The 16,416-nt window shown below is 44.8% G+C and overlaps 1 protein-coding gene across 6 annotated transcripts in view; it reads right to left on the bottom strand.

Moving 5' to 3' along the window:
• The window catches only part of NUP214 (nucleoporin 214), a 95,706-nt gene that overhangs the window by 13,505 nt on the left and 65,785 nt on the right, over nt 1-16,416 (bottom strand). For 5 of the 6 annotated variants that reach the window (XM_045043361.1, XM_045043359.1, XM_023242861.2 and 2 more), the window contains 2 exons: nt 14,689-14,759; nt 3,259-3,412 (listed from right to left, as the gene is read on the bottom strand). In XM_045043361.1, the coding sequence (XP_044899296.1) occupies nt 3,259-3,412; nt 14,689-14,759 (225 nt within the window). The remainder of the gene's footprint in view (nt 1-3,258; nt 3,413-14,688; nt 14,760-16,416) is intronic. The other variant, XM_045043360.1, reaches the window with a different exon arrangement.

The raw sequence follows: 16,416 nt of genomic DNA, 5'->3' as shown, positions 1-16,416 counted from the left end.
AGTCTCGGGGGAAGACAGAGAGCAGAAACCCTTGCCAGGTGGGAGCTTCTGGATAAAGAGCAGGCCAACTCCAAGCAACAGTGTTCCCGGCTTGTCTTTCCCAGTCATGGCAGACGTCTGATTACTTCTCGGAAGTAAAGAGGGCAGCTTCGGGAGCAGGCGGCCTGGGGCCTAAATGTCACGAGAGAAACTGCTGGTCGCTCGATCTGTGTTCAGATATCTGTCTGCAGGGGAGCAAGTTCGATGCTACAGGGAACGAGCCCGAGGGCTGTGAGACAGGAGGCACCCAGGAGGAACCGTGTCCGGCTGCAAGGCCAGGGAGATCCAGGAGGCAACATGGCGGATCAGGGCTCTGGAAACATAGTCGGACGAAAGCCCGGCCGCTCCACTTAACGGCTGCCACCTCTGTCAAGTCCACACCCCTTCTGGGAACCTATTTCTTGACTGGCGAAACGGGGGCAGGCACATCTGAAAGTACTGTTGTGAGAAGTGGCTGGTCCAACCACTCTGAGCAGCTGGCACACGGAACGCGGTTCCTAAAAGTCCGTTTCCTTCTGCTCGATGTGTCACACGAAGGAAAGGAACGCAGGGACGGTGGGATTCGAGAGAGAGATCACGGTGGACCCCTGTGGCCTCCAGGCCAAGCCGCACAGAGGCACAGGCTTACAGTCACCCCAAAAGGAAGGGCGGGCTCGGCGGGTGGAGAGGAGGGAGGTGAGCCCCGGTGTTGACGCAGGGAGAGTTGGGGTGTGTGTGTGTGTGTGTGTATGAATGACAGTCAGCAGGGCAACTGGCCGAGGCAGAGGGAACACGTTGGGGGGACAGAAGAGTGTATGGGGCAGCTCGCTGAGGGCCCGGACTTTCAAGTCGAGGAGCTGGCAAGTCAGTGGGAAGCTGCCAGGGGTTCTGTGTAGGGTCAGTGGCAAAAGAAAAGCGGAATTTAAAACACTCAGCTTGGTGTGGATGTCCAGATGCCAGGGGAGGAGGCTGGAAGCAGGGAGGGGAATCTGGACACTAGTGTGATAACCCAGATGACAACAGGGACCCGGCTGCAAGGACCGAGAGAAGCAGCAGAAGAGGGACTGTATGAGAGGCAGGAAGGGAACCCGGAGAGTCCGTCTATACAGCCCGGGAAAGGCGTTGCACTCAGAAGCGCCAAATGGTGCACAGTCACCCAAGAGAAAGACGCTGTCCCCAGTGGTTTGCAGAAAGCATCCTTAGTTCTGTGGTGAGGGCAATGCCCGTCCCCAGATGACTTTTAGCTCCTCCTTCTCCACTGTTCTCCTTCTCCTTCTGGGCTGTAGAGGCTGCGGTCCCTTTCGCTATCGAATCATACATGCAGTCTTAAAAACAGAATCACGTTAAGCCTTTCCCGTCCCCTTTCAAATTCACTGAAACCGCTCCGCCACATGAAAGTAAACTGCCGGTTTACAAAAGCCAATGCTTAGGAACAGGAAGACGAGCAGGTGTGTCTGAGATCAAGGATCTGGTACCATCTTCTGAAGTTTCTGGTTTCATTTTAAACCCGAATCAGAGAATCGGGAACGACGGTGTGCCAGCGAACGACAGACTGGGGTAGAGGAGGCAGCACTGACTTGCGGTGTGGTCCAGTTTCCATGATGTGAAAAACTCGCACGAAGGCTGTCTGGGCTACCCAGCACGAGGTCACTGCGTGCAGAACTGGGGAGTAGGCGAGGAGCTGGCTCTCCCGAGCCGACTGCAGGACAGGTAAGAGCCACGGCATAAGAAATGCATCAGCCAGGAGGAAAGGGGTTTTTACAAGGATACGGCAACCTAAGTCTCAACAGAACGGGTTAGTAGCACAGCATCGCAGACGGTAACCTACCTGTGGGCGAAACCCACATTTGTAAGTAGCACGTTAATCAAGTGCCTCTTCTGTGCCAGATGCTGTTTTGTATGCTCGGTGTGGTCTGGCAGAGTTCTAGATCTGCCGCTTTCTGGCTTTGTGACTTAAAAAAAATAAATTAAAAAAAAAAATCACCTAACCATCTGGGGCTTGTTTCCTCATTGGAAAATGGAGACAGTGCTGTACAAGGATCCTGTTTTCAAAGTACCTGCTATGGAGCCCTGCAGTTGAGGGCTGGGGAGAAGACGGGGAAACCACCCAGGCGTGTCTCTGGTTCTTGACCCCTGCTTCCAAGCAGACCTGTTTCCATCTGTTTCACGCATCGGGATTCTGCTTAGAAGTTCACCCGCAGACACAAACGGTTTTTGAAAACTGCTAGACTCGATTTTTAAAAATGCTTCATTCTAGGATTTGAAATTCGTCCTGGCAGACTGAAAGCTACAGAACAAAGATTTCTGATTATATAATTTCACAAGTTAAGAGGTCTGTGTCTCTTGACTGTAATCTTTCCTTATATATTACCAGATGGACAGTGACATCAAAACAGCTCATCAGCGAATCTGGAGACTCAGAATCGAGAATTTTACTTTTAACTGCATGAGCCTTAACGCGAAGGAAATATCTGTCCTGTGTGTGGAACATCAGCTTCCGATTCATGAAGATCTTGGACAGCACAGCGGTCGAGAGATGCTTCGTGTGTAGCGTGCTAAATGAGGGACGCAGGGGTGAAGACGACAGGTCCTGAGTTCCCTTCTTAGCCTCCGCTGGCGGTGGGATTTTTTTTTTTTGAAGATGAAAAAAACCCAAATTTCTTTCATTTCCACCCAGGAATAGACGGATCAACAAAGAATTTGAAAAATTAGCTGGAGAAAAAAGTGCCAGCAGAAAGATACAGCTTCAGTGGAAAATAAGACGAAAATGTAAGAGATGGGAAATAACGAAAGCTCCAAGTTTTGGCTAACATTTCTCTATGGCAGCTGAATTTTAAAGCAAACTCAAAGAAGAGTACTACACAACGGAACTCCAGATGCTCCTTCTCTGAGCACACCCAGCTTGCTCGGCTGCATTTATGCCTGTCCGGCTGCATTCACTTCAAGTCATTTCAACCCTAAGAAACAGCGATTTGGGCCTTGGGAGAGAAGGCGGGAGGAGCTCAGGGCCCAGATCCTCACCCTGCAGCTCTGATGTCTTTTCACGGTTATGTAGGACATCTCATTAAAAGACCAAAAATAAAAAAACAAAATAAAAACAGATCACACTGCTTTGGTCCGTCTAGAGGCCTTCCAGACCCCCTCTTTCCTTTCTACGCTTGGCACCGAAGCTCTGATACCACCACGGGGGCGACAATGGCATTATGGGGCCAAGGGACCGGGAAAGCGGTCTCAACTTACTTGGAGTGGCTGCAGACCCAAAGCCCCCGCTGGCCGAGCTGAATGGGTTTTTGTTGGCCGCATCCAGGCTGGGTTTCCCTCCAAGGCCACTGAAGAAACCTCCCCCTCTTCCAGTGTTTCCAGACCCAAACACGCTCCCGCTGGAAGAGGGCTGCTGAAAAACAAAAGGGGCAGGAAGCGAGATAGGATGAGAGGTCATCATCAAACGGCAGGCCACATCCGCGGAAAGAAGGCGCTCACAGCTGGGACAAATGGAAAAATCAAGAGCAGTCTGATTAGTTCTGGGACGGATGCTCTAACAACCACAAAAGAAGCTGGACCCTGGACAGGGACTTCCTACGAGTCAGAAGTTCTCAAGCTATTCTGTGTCCACAGTTCTCTGAAAACGTGATTTATGGCAGGAGGGAACTTCGAATGTTTATCTGCCTTGCCGCCTGCATCTCTGCCTGACACGATGCCAGGGGCAGGAAAACCAGCCCCTCAAGAGTTCCCCTAAATGAGAAAGTTTAAAAACATTTCTAGGCGATTATGAACACCACTCATTTTGACTCCTCTAGTATTTGGCTGAACTCATCAGCAGCTGATGAGAAGTGATTTACAGTGTCTTTTCTCCCCATTTGGGCACTTTTATTTCATAATGACTTTCCCATCCTGCAGAAATAAGCTTAAATTAGCTCCATTGTTGAAATGATGACCATAGCTGAATTTTGTCCAAGTCTGCAAATCTTATGCTCAGAGGATGCTGCTAACTTAGGGCGCGTGCTGACTCAAAGCTGTCTCAGGAACCACACGCTTTATTTCTGTCTGGAAATTGGTGCTTTAGGGAAGACCAGTGCTAGATTTGAAGGACCATTAATATTAGTTAAGTGTGAAGTCTTCTTGGCTGTGACAGAGGCTTTTAGAAATGGGTCACTGCACAGGAGCCTTAGAGGGGTGTCCTTCAAAGGCAGACAGAGCGGTGCTGAAGTCCATCTTCTGTGAAATGGGAATAATGAACTACCCAACTCAAAAGAGTGAGTTGGGGCGCCTGGGTGGCTCGGTCGGTTGGGCGACCCACTCTTCATTTCAGCTCGGGTCATGACCTCATGATTCGTGAGTTTGAGCCCCGCGTCGGGCTCTGTGCTGACAGCACGGGGCCTGCTTGGGATTCTCTCCACTCCCGCCTCCCCACGCCCGACGTCCTCTACTCTTGCACACCTCAAAATAAATAAACATTAAAAAAAAAAAAAACAACAAAAAACAACCCACAAAATGGCGAGTGAATTAAGTGTGCTAAGAAACGTGATGCACTTTAGAATCGTGCCTGGAATATCACTGTGTGTTCAGAAAACGGCTGCTTTTCAATATTTTCACAATGATGACAACAGACCAATGACTGAGGACGTTCTATATACCAGGTACTTTTCCAAATACCTCACATGTACTTACGTAATCCCTACAAAAGTCACACCTCCAGGGCACCCCCCCAGGTGCACAGCCACCACCCTGGTCTGAACCACCTCACCCTGACTCGTTCCTGGACTACACAATTTAGCCGGGGTCCTGTTTCCGCTACAACCCATGTTCGCGCAGCATCTAGAGTAACACTTTCCGGCGGCAGGCAGATCATTAAACTCCTATTTAAAAATTCCACAAGACCCTACATGATCCGGCCCCTGTCTGCCTCTGACATCATCTTGTATCATATCCCCCCCGCCTCCATGGTCTAGTTACAGTGGTCTCTTGTATTTGAACGTGAGAGGCTAATTTTTACTGGAGGGTGATGTACTCATTGTACCTGCTTGTCTCTCCTTCTCTCCCCCCTCCCCAAACCTCTTTGAAACAACAGTAAGAGTTTTACAACGACCATTTAATGATGAGTAATAGCTTTTGAAAACCTGGAATCCAATCCAATCACAAAAGCATAGGCTCTGATACCTAGTAGCCAGGCTTTGCGAGGAAGGAAGAACATGGCAGTGAATGCAGGCAGCGTGTAGAAAACACCAGACTTTTTAGCTGGCTTCCATGCATCAGGCTGAATGAACTGCCAATCTATGGATATTTTTGCTGTACCCAAAAATGGCAATTTTGGATGCTTCAACCTACATTGTAAAACTATGACTTGAGAAATAATGACTATCTGTAGAAATGAATAGAAGGGGATCGCAGAAGTAGCTGTGAATTGATAGTTACTGCATCCTTATAAATGGGTTATTAGAGAGAGTTCCATTCATTTTAATTGCAGTAAGTTACAATAGTTTTTAAAACTAAATTATGGAAAATCTCAAAAGTGTACAGGAAGTAGAAGGGGCCGCCTGGGTGGCTCAGTCAGTTAAGCGTCTGACTTTGGCTCAGGTCATGATCTCATGATTCATGAGTTCGAGCCCTGCATTGGACTCTGCACTGACAGTGCAGAGCCTGCTTAGGATATTCTCTCTCTCTCTCTCTCTCAAAATAACTTAAAAAAAAAAAAAGTAGACAGAAGAGTACAATGCTCCTACCCTATACTTATCCAGTTTCAATGAACTCACAGCCAGCTGAGTCTTTTTTCTTAAGCTTATTTATTTTGAGAGAGAGAGAGAGAGAGAGAGAGAGAGAGAGAGAGAGAGAGAGAGCGCGAGCACGCACAATGAGGGAAGGACAGAGAGAGAATCCCTAGCAGGCTCCACACTGCAAAGCCCCATTTGGGGCTTGAACTCATGAACCACGAGACCATGACCTGAGCCAAAGTCAGATGCTTAACCAACTGAACCACCCAGGTGCTCCATCTGGGTTTCATCTATACCTCATTTACTCCCCTCACCTTTTATTAGTATGAAGCAAATCCTAGACATCGTTTCAACCATTGATTCTTCTAGTATAAATCTCTAAAAACATAAACTATAACTATTACGACTATCATGTCTAAAATATTAGCAATAGTTCCTTAGTAGCATTAAATAGGGAGTTACCAGATCCAACCTTGCAATGTTACCAAAAAGAAAAAAAATCAAACCTGAATCTCCCGAAGCCTCCAGACCCAACCCCCACTTCACAGGAAGTAACAGAGGACAGGGGACCAAGTTCACTTGGGAGCTATAACATGGGAATGCAGTCAGCAACCAGACCACAGGAAATTCTACAGAACAATTGACCTGCTTCATTCAACAACCGAATGATGAGAAACAACGAAAGGAGGCAGGACATGGAGGGGTCACCACCTATAGATCGAGACACTCGGGGGACCTATCGTGCAGTCCCAATGTGTGGACTGGATCCGATCCTAATTCGAAGAAACAAATGTAAAAAGGAACAAGAGACACTGATGAGACTCCTTCAGAAAGGCATCTCCCGACTATGTAACCTAAATCCTTTTCCCTGATTACTATCACGTCATCCTGCTTTATTCTCTTTGTAGTACTAAAACTATCTGAAATTAAACTATTTTAATCAACACACATCAAATGTGATCTTCCAATCCATGAACATTGGATGTCCATTTATTTAGATTGTGCATTTCCTTAAACAGTGTTTTACAGTGTTCAGAATGTTTTGCACTTGCTAAATTTATTCCTGAGTATTATATACTCTTTTTGATGTTACAGAAAATGGAACTTTCTTGTATCCATTTTCCGATGGTTCATCGCAAAGGTGTAGAAATAGGTTTTTGTTTTTGTATTGATCTTGTATCCTCCAACTGTGCACCCATTCGTTAGTTCTAATAGTGTTCTAGTGGATTCCTTAGGATTTTCTATATATACCTGACCATGTTATCTGCAGATACAGTTTTACTTCTCCCTTTCCAGTCTAGATACCTTTGATTTCATTGTCTTGCCTGACTGACCTGGCTAGAATCCACACATGCCTTTTGAGATTCATCCACATTGCTGTATGCGTTGGTATAAGCATTCTTAAGTCTTTTTTATGGACTGATATTTTCAGCTCTTTTGGGTAAATACCTAGGACCGGAATTGCTAAACCATTAACATTAGTGTATATTTAACTTACTGACAAATCGCCGAACGGTTTTCCAAATTACCATTTTATACGCCCACCAGCGATAAAGAGATCTATTTGCTCTAGATCTTTTCCACGTTCTTTTTGTTAGCCCTTAAATTTTAGTAATTCTAGCAGCTACGGAGCAGCATCATATTGTGATTCCAATTCGCATTTCTCTGATGACTAACAATGGTGGTCAAGTTTTCACATGCTTATTGGCCATCCGTGTACCCTCTTTTGTAAAGTATCCGTCCACGTGTTTTGCTTTCTTTACATATTCTGGACAGAAGCCCTTTGCTTGTTATATGTATTGTAAATATTTTCCCCCAGTGTATGCCCTGTCCTTTAATTTTATCACAAACTCTTTTGATGAGCATCACTTTGTAATTCTGATGGCAGTCTAGTTTTTACATTTCCTTCCTTTACGGCTAGTGCTTTTTTGTGTTCTATGAAATCTTTGTTTCTCTAATAATGGTTTCTTAGCAGTGGCATTATTGACATTTCGGGCTGGATAATTCTTTGTTTTAGAGGGTTACAGAATGTTCAGCAGCATCCCTGGATTCTAACCCCTAGATGCTGATAGCATCCCCGACTCGTGAGGACCAAACAGGTCTCCAGATACTGTAACTGTGATATTCCTCCAAAGGGGTGAGGGGCAGAAGTGATCCCATTTAAGAACCACTGATCTATTCCAAGGTAGCGAAGATCTTTTTGCCTTTTTACTCTGGTTGTCATGTTTAACATCTCCTCATAACCACACATTATTTCCCTCTAGGTCCTGAGTCTTTTTAGCTGCTTTTGAATTTTTCGTTTTGTATTTGGTTCTCAGGAGCTGATCTATGATGTGTGTTGGTATGGCTTTCTCGCATTTATTCCGTGCAGGGTTCACAGTTTCTTTGATTTCTGGATCCCTGTTTTTCAATGCATTTGGAAAAGCTTGGCCATTTTTCTTCATTTTTTTTTTTTCCTATTCCATTCGGTCTCCTCTCTTTCAAGGACTCTGATCACACATACAATGGACTGCCTGATACTGTTGCACAGGTCATTAATGTTCTGTCAGGTTTTTGTTTTTTTTCCAGTCTCTCTGAGCTGCACTTAAAAAAATAATTTGTTTATATATATATATATATATATACATATATATATATATATACACATATATATATATATACACACACACACAATACACACACACACACACATATATATATATATATATATATACGTATATATTTATTTATTATTTTAAGCAGGCTCCATGCCCACTATGGGGCTTGACCTTACCACCCTGAGATCAAGTGTTGCATGCTCTGCTAACTGAGCCAGCCAGGCGCCCCCACTCTGAGCTTCATTTTAGCTAGTTTCTACCGATGTCTGTTCAAGTTCCCTGTTCTTCTGTAGTATTCCCTCTGCTGCTATGCCTGTCTAATCCTATTTTATTTCAGATGCTAGATTTAAACTTCAGATATCGTTCAGAACTTTCTATTTATTTTCGTAATTGCCAATGCTCTGCTGAGATTCCTCATTCAACCGTTCTTTTCCCTTCCTGTAAATCCTTGAGCACAACAGTTACTTTAAAGTCTCTGCCTGCTAATTCTAGTATCTAGACCATCTACAAGTTTTTTCTGGTTGTTCTCTAAAATATAATTGTGGGCACCCTTTGTTTTTGCTGCTTCGCAGTTCTGGGCAACAAGAGATTACACAGCTGTGCAAGTGCTTTCTGCTTTTTGGTCCTGCCTTTACTTCCTTTCCCTTAACAAAAGTGGGGGGTCAGTGGATAGGGATGCTTTTTATATTGAACAAGTTACTGTACTTGCAAGTCTTTCAGGCCCTGATTGTTGTTCTTTTTTTTTTTTTTTTTAACATCTTTATTGGGATATAATCCATATACCATACAACTCGCTGATTTTAAAGTATAAAATCCAATGGTTTTTGGTGTATTACATTATTAAGTTTTTAAAATTGTGGCAAAATATCATCTTGTCATTTTAACCACTTAAGTATACCATTCGGGGGCACTAATTCTATTCACAATGTTGTGCAACCATCACCACGGTCCATTTCCAAGGCTTTTTCATCACCTCAACCCAAATTCTCAACCATTAAGCATCACTCCCATTCCTGCTCCCTAACAGCCACTGGGGGTCTCTGGTCTACTTTCCTCCTCTATGAATTTACCTATTGTAAATACTTCATGCAAGTGGAATCATACACGATTGGTTCTTTTATGTCTGGCTTACTTTATTTAACATAATGCATTCGGGGTCCATCCACATGTAGTATGACTTGGAACTTCTTCCTTTCGGAGGACTGAAGAATATTCTACTGTGTGTACAAACCATATTTTGTTTATTCAGTCATCTGTTGATGGACACTTGGGTGCTTTCTTCCTTTCAGCTATTGTGAATAACACTGCTGTGAACATTGGTGAACAAGTGTCTTTGACTTCCTGCTTTCAATTCCTTTGGCTATCTACCCAGTAGCAGAATTGCCGGGACATCTGGTAGTTCTGTGCTCAGCTTTTTGAGGAGTCACCAAATCGTTTCCCACAGCAGATACACTATTTTATATTCCAACCAGCCTCGTGTGAGGATTCTGATTTCTCCACATCCTGGTCAACACCTGTTTTTCTCGGTTTTTGTTTTGTTCAATAACAGCTACTGGAGGACTATGAAGTAGTGCTCTCATCGGTCATTTGTTTTGCTTGCCACCCCCCCCCCCCCGCCCCCCGTTGCCAGTAATTTCTTCTGGCTTCTTCCCTTGCCAGTACATTTCCTCAATCTGCGGCATGGCCTCCCTTCCACCTTCCCAAACCCAGACCTGACACACGCCCCCAGAATCCGCTGCACCATCACGCTCACCTACGTCGGGCTCCCCTCTCTGGAAGTCAACTCCACAAGGCGTCCTGCCACTCTGAGTCCCACTGGGACAGACCGTTTTCTCAAGATGGTCACAGCAGTATTTCTAGACCCATGAGCTCTTCTAGGGCAGGAGGTGAAGTCTATTCCCCTCCTTTTACAGCTGGGTGGGATTGTAGGACTGCTTTGAATACCAGGATGCCACACAAGTGATGCTTTGTGACGAGGTCATAAAAGGTTACGTAGCTTCTGCCTGCTCCCTTTCTTTCTTGAAATTTCTCCCAGGAATCCAGTCACCACGTTGTGAGGAAGCCCAGGCCACAAGGAGAAGCCACATGCTGACGTTCTAGTCAAGAGCTCTAGTTAAGTTCTGAGCCAACAGCAAAATCAATCACTGGAGATATATAAATGCTGTTAGGTTTTGGGGTCATTTGTTACACAGCACAAGATAATTCTAATAACCACAGGGTAAGTGGGATTTCTCCACTATATGGATTTTGCTTGCTGTTACAACAGGAGTTAAGGTCTTCTGTATCCTAGCCACAATCTACCTTGTACCCTTAAGATTTTTCTGAAGACACTCCTATCATCTGAAAGTTCATATGTTTTTACAGTGTGCATCATGCGCTAGCCACAGTCCTACAAAATGAGCACACAGTAATAAATGCAACACAGAAAGCCCCTTGTTATCAGCAAAAAATAAAAATAAAAAAAAAAAACAACAAAAAACTGATTTGAACTTCTGGCCCCTCCAACTGCAAACGTAATTTCTGCGAAGGAAGAATATGGGTAGGGCGGCGGGGGGCTAGTGACCAATACGGAGTTTATCACAGTAAGTTTTAGATCTCTCGGCTCCACATCATGCCTGTGAGTCCCCCGTGTGGCTCCAATTTATTCATTTCCCTAGCTGGATAAAATTCTATGCCAGGATAATACAAATTCGTCTACCCACTGGAATACTGATAAACATTTGGGATGCTTCTAGTTTTTGGTTATTATAACAAAGTTGCTACAAACACTCCCCATGACCTGGTGCCCATGCTCTTGAGTTTCTCTCAAAGCACACACATGGGAGTTGGAGCTGCCTGTCTTTGTCCAATCATGCCACCTTGGAAGGTGGTTGTACCAAATCACAACCTGACCAGGGGTGGAAGCAAATTTCCTTCGCTCTGCTCATTCGCTGGCATTTGGTATCGTTGGGCTTTTAATTTTTGCTGTTGTATAGGTGTAGATCTCTTTGTTGTTTTGATTTGTATTGCTAATTAAGTTGAGTATGTTTCTTGGTCCTTTGGCTACCCTTTAGCTTTTATAGTCTCTTTTTTCTTCTTTACACAAACTAATAAAATATACGTAAAACTTACCGACTCCAGTGGTTTTAAACGTACGATTCGGTGGCATTGCGTATACTCACGATGTCGTGCAACCAACAGTATCTTCTTTTTAGAAAACCTTTTGCCTATTTTCTATTGTGTTTAAGTTCACCAATGTTCTGTGTAGAGAGCTCAATGAGTTTTGACACGTAACTGATTATAACCGTTCAAGACAGCAAACATCGTTTTAGTGCTCTAAAAGGCTCCTCTGTATCCCATGTTTAATGCCCTAAGACCAATCACTGTTCTGATTTCTATCATGCAAAGTTTCGCCTGTATTTGCCTCTTTAGGTACCTGTACTCTCGTGTCCGGCTTCTTTCACACAACACTACGTCTGTGGGATTTACCCCTTTCGCCTCGTAGAGAAGCGGCACGTTTGATTTCGCTGCTTGATAGTATTCCGCTGAATACACATAGCACAATTTATTTATCCGTTCTTCAGCTGGTATGCATTTCTTGTTTTTAGTTACTATGAATATACCCCTAGGGACACTCGTATCCATACCTTCCAGTGAACAAAGGCACTCGTTTCTGCTGGTTACATGTCTAGAAGCAGATACGCTGGGTCAACAGGAATTTTGTGTATCTAGTTCTGACAGTAGCAGGTGCTTTTCCAAAGTGGTTACACGGATGTATGCGCCCCCCCCTCCCCCCAACACGTGGGAGTTTCTAGTCGCTCTACCCCCTCACCAATATTGGGTATTGTCAGCCCTTTCAATTTTAGCCATTTCGGTGGGGGTGTAGTTGTCTTTTTTCTTTTCGATTTGTATTGTTTATATATCCTGAATGCAATTACTCCGTCAGTTTTATGGGCTGTAATTTTCCCATTTCATGGCTTGCTTTACCCCAAACTTAGCAGAGCCGTAATTTTAGTGGAGTCAGATTTTCCTTCTGCCTGCAGAGTATCTTTTAGAATTTTCTTCAGGTCTGCTAGGCATAAATTCTCTCGGTATCTATCTGAAAAACGTCCTGATTTCCCTTCACTCTTTAAAGGTATTTTTCATGAGGTCTAGAAATTCCAGGTAGACCGACCATCTCTGGCTTTCACTGTCACCACTGAGAAGTCAGCTGTGAATCCAACTCTTCCCCTTTGAAGGTAACCCGTCTTTTCTCCTGAGCGCTTTTAATGTTATTTCTTTATAGTTCTGTATGATGGGGCTTGGAATCAGTTTCCTTTTACGCATTGTTTGGCATTTGTTGGATTTTTGAATCTGTGGGTTAGTGTTTTCTACTGGTTTTGGAAATGTGTCTTTTTCTCGAATTCTGTCATACATTCGTTCTCTCTCTTCTCCTCTGATTAAATGTTAAATTTTCTAAGATTTTGCTTTTACGTTTTCCATCTGTTTTGCTCTCCATGATGCATGCCAGATGACTTCATCTGACCTACCTTTTATAGTTCAAGGGTCACCAAAGTATATAGTTCCGTGGGCTAAATCCAGACCACTGCCTGTTTTTGTAAATAAAACTTAATGGAAACATAATCATGCTCATTCATTTATTTACGGTCTACGGCTGCTTTTGCGTAGCATTAGGCAGCTGTGATGGAAGCTACATGTGGCCCTCAAGGTCTAAAATATTTACTATCTAGCCCTTTGCACAAAGTTTGCTGATCTCTGTCCCAGTGTATTATTACTCTCTTCGGCTGGGTCTAGAGATTTTAGATTTCCAGATCTTAAATTTCAATTATATTTTCTATTAAGTTCCATGTGGTTCTTTTTCAATTCAGCTATGACACTTTATCTCCCATTCTTTACTAGTATGCTCAATTTTGCCTTTTATTCCTACTGGACTCGTAAAACGATGGCTGCTTTATAGTCTAGGAGTCTTCACAAATGTACGTCTGATGTGTATTCTGGCCCTTGCTCACAGTTCCTTGTTTCCTTCTGTGACTGACTCATTTAGGCGTGGGAATCAATGTCCTTACAAAGCGTCCAAGGCCCAGAGTTAAGTCGCTTTTCGTCAAACGGGGTCGGTGCTGCTTCTGCCGGACGTCTGCAGAGTCACCATCCTACGATCCTGTCGGGCCACATTCGCGAGCCAAAACCAGTGAATCTGGAGTCCCGGCTTGCCTTGGGGGAGGGTCCCTTTTATACTCCCCACTTTGTGCACATCTCTGTGATCGCTGTCCCTTTGTCCTTTGCAACTATTAAAATAGGAAATAATTTTCTCAGATGAATAAATGCCCTCATGGCACAACTGGCTCTTATGCTCCGATCACTCCCACAGGTACTCACTTTCCTTCGTGAGACACTTGTCAGCTGCCCAGCGCTTTTCAAACTATGGTTTTTATGTCTTGTCGGCCATGTTTAGCCACGTCCGGCGAGGAACCTGGTTTAAATGACTTAACCTGCTGTTACCGGCTCCGAAGCGCCAAAGATCACGGACTAGGGCAGAGCCTAGCCTTCAAAGGAAAAGGATGATAAAGACCCCTTCTGGAAGATGTGGAAGAAACATCTAATATGCCTGCTGTTTCATTAATTAACGGACAAATACCAAACCACCTTTGGCAAGCCACCATCGCGTCTGATGCATCAGAGTATCTTTCTTTATTCTGATCTGAAAGCAGCTGGCATGTGATGTAACAACGCATTTCCTCCGGGCCCTGCCGCTTTCATGTGTGGAACGGGGATAATAACGGCACCTCCCTTAGAGAGGCACTAACGATGACGTGAGGCAATCTGTGTAAAGCCCTCAAAACCGTGTGCACACACAGATAACAGCTAGACACACTGAAGCGACTCAGGTCACCGAAACGAGGACATACAGCTTAGTTGAGGGCCCATATGTGGTTTCTGTTCAAAATTATTCTTTTTGTCTAAACAGCCATTTAAGAAGGTAAAAACTATTCTTAGCTCAAGGACCTTAAAATAAAACAACCAGAACAACAAAGAACAAAAAACAAAACACCACAAGGCCGAGGAGCAGATTTCAGCCCACGAACTGTAGGTCAACCCCTGGCCTAGCAGAACAGGCAGAAGATTGATAGAACTCACGCACTGTGCTTTTAAAGTGCTCTCCTAGAGGACTGTCAAAAAAAAGGGGGCTCAAAATTATAGTGATTCTCTCGAATCAGAGGCTGAGACTTCCGTGTCCCCAAGGGAGCTAAAGAAGGCAGAGCTTGAGAACCATGTGAGGCTGTTTGCTGGCGTTCGACACACAGTACGAACTGATTACACTGTGTGGGAACAACGCGGATGGGTCTGACACGTGTTGACACGAATGGAGGCGAACATACATCATTTACCTGGCCGAAGACTGTCCCGCCCGTACTGGCTGCTTGGCCAAACAAAGAACCAGTGTTGCTAGACCCAAAACCTGGAAAACAAGAAGAAAACAAGTTTAATTTGGATGAGTCTTTTACGACATCGAGTATTTTGTTTTCAGATGGCATTCTAAGATACCGGATAACAAATGGACTCGGGAATAATATCTGTTTTCCTATATAGGCAATGGAGAAAATTACGAGTAATGAAGGCCTTTCTCGGGTCATCGTTAACGTTTTATTAGACTGTAAATTCCAAATCCTGAACACTGAATCCTTGTCTCCGGCCAAAGCCCAGGCTGGTACGGACTGCAGGGTGGGCCACGCTCAGGATAGCTTTTCCTTACTTTGCGGTCAAGGAGTCTTTCCAGTGGCTGACTGAACGTCACAAATGTTTTTACTCCTTGGTTTCCTCTGATCTCAAACACCAGGTTCTCCTGAGGTACTTCCTCTTTTTTCTAAGTGGCGTAACAGGGCTGAGGTGCTGCTATGAACTGGGCCTGGGAAAACCAGGCGGGACTGCCTGTTAGCAACCAAGGAGCCCGAGCCAAGGAGCTGGAAGACGGGAGTTCCGTGGTCATCCCTGTCCCTGATCTCTACGTAGGTGAGCTCAGGCAAGGCTCAATTCCTCCACCAGGGCTGGAGCAGACTGCTCAGGTGCCTTTCCACATTGTTACTAGACGAAAGAAGATTGCTTCGATGGTTCGTACTTGCATCTGAACAGTTTGATTATACTTGTGCCTGAGGGACTGTCAAGTTCAGACTGCAGAGAAAAGGATGCTCCCAAGAGCGCGCTGAACACCCTTCTCTTTAAGCCTCCCCAGGCCTTTCCCCCTTGCGACACCACGTGAGCACCTTCCCCAGAACTCAGGCCGGCCTCCTGACAGGGCAGCAGGTGGAGCTCAGAACTGTCTTTCGGCACTCTGTCCTTGGAGCTGAACCCGGCGGGAGCTTAACAAACATTTGCTGAAGGAAGGAAGGAAGGAAGGAAGGAAGGAAGGAAGGAAGGAAGGAAGGAAGGACGGACTAAATTTCCTTGCTAATAAATTATAAACCATCTGCAAATAAATCATCACCAAGTGAACGAATGGGCAGTCACTTATACTCTTGCCCACCAAGAAATCATTAATCCCTGTTTCCCCCCTGCGGCCTAACTGCTGAAGAAATTGCCTTTCCTTAGATAATTACTAGAAATTGAAACTTAGAAAATATTCTCAAATTGTCCTGTTGATAACTTGTGGAAGTGAAAGCAGCTGAAATGGACACGCAACAGTGGGTTATGTTTTACTTTAAGAAGTAGTGACACTTAGGGGTGCCCGGGTGGCTCAGTCGGTTAAGTGTTGTACTCTTGGCTTCGGCTCAGGTCACGATCTCGCGTTTCGTGAGCTTGAGCCCCGCGTCAAGGCTCTGCGCCGACGGTGCGGAGTCTGCTTGGGATTCTCTTCCTCTCTCTGCCCCTCCCCTGCTTGCACGCTCTCTCTCTCTCTCTCTCTCAAAATAAATAAATACACAAACTTAAAAAAAAAAAAAGGAACATTTAAAGATTTGGGTTGTTGTTTTTTTTTTTAAAGTACGCTGAAAACAGGCAAAAAACCCTTTTCAAACGTAAGTATCTGCCCTTCTAGCAAGCAAGAAGGTGTCAGAGGAGGCAGGATATGAAACGCTGGCAGGGCAGTGAACTAGGACGAGGCACCCCGGAGTCTGGTTCTG

Source organism: Felis catus, chromosome D4, assembly GCF_018350175.1.
Source record: "Felis catus isolate Fca126 chromosome D4, F.catus_Fca126_mat1.0, whole genome shotgun sequence".
Lineage (NCBI taxonomy): Eukaryota > Metazoa > Chordata > Mammalia > Carnivora > Felidae > Felis > Felis catus.
Note: the sequence above shows the minus strand (reverse complement) of the source record. Positions and strands in the feature narration are given on the sequence as shown.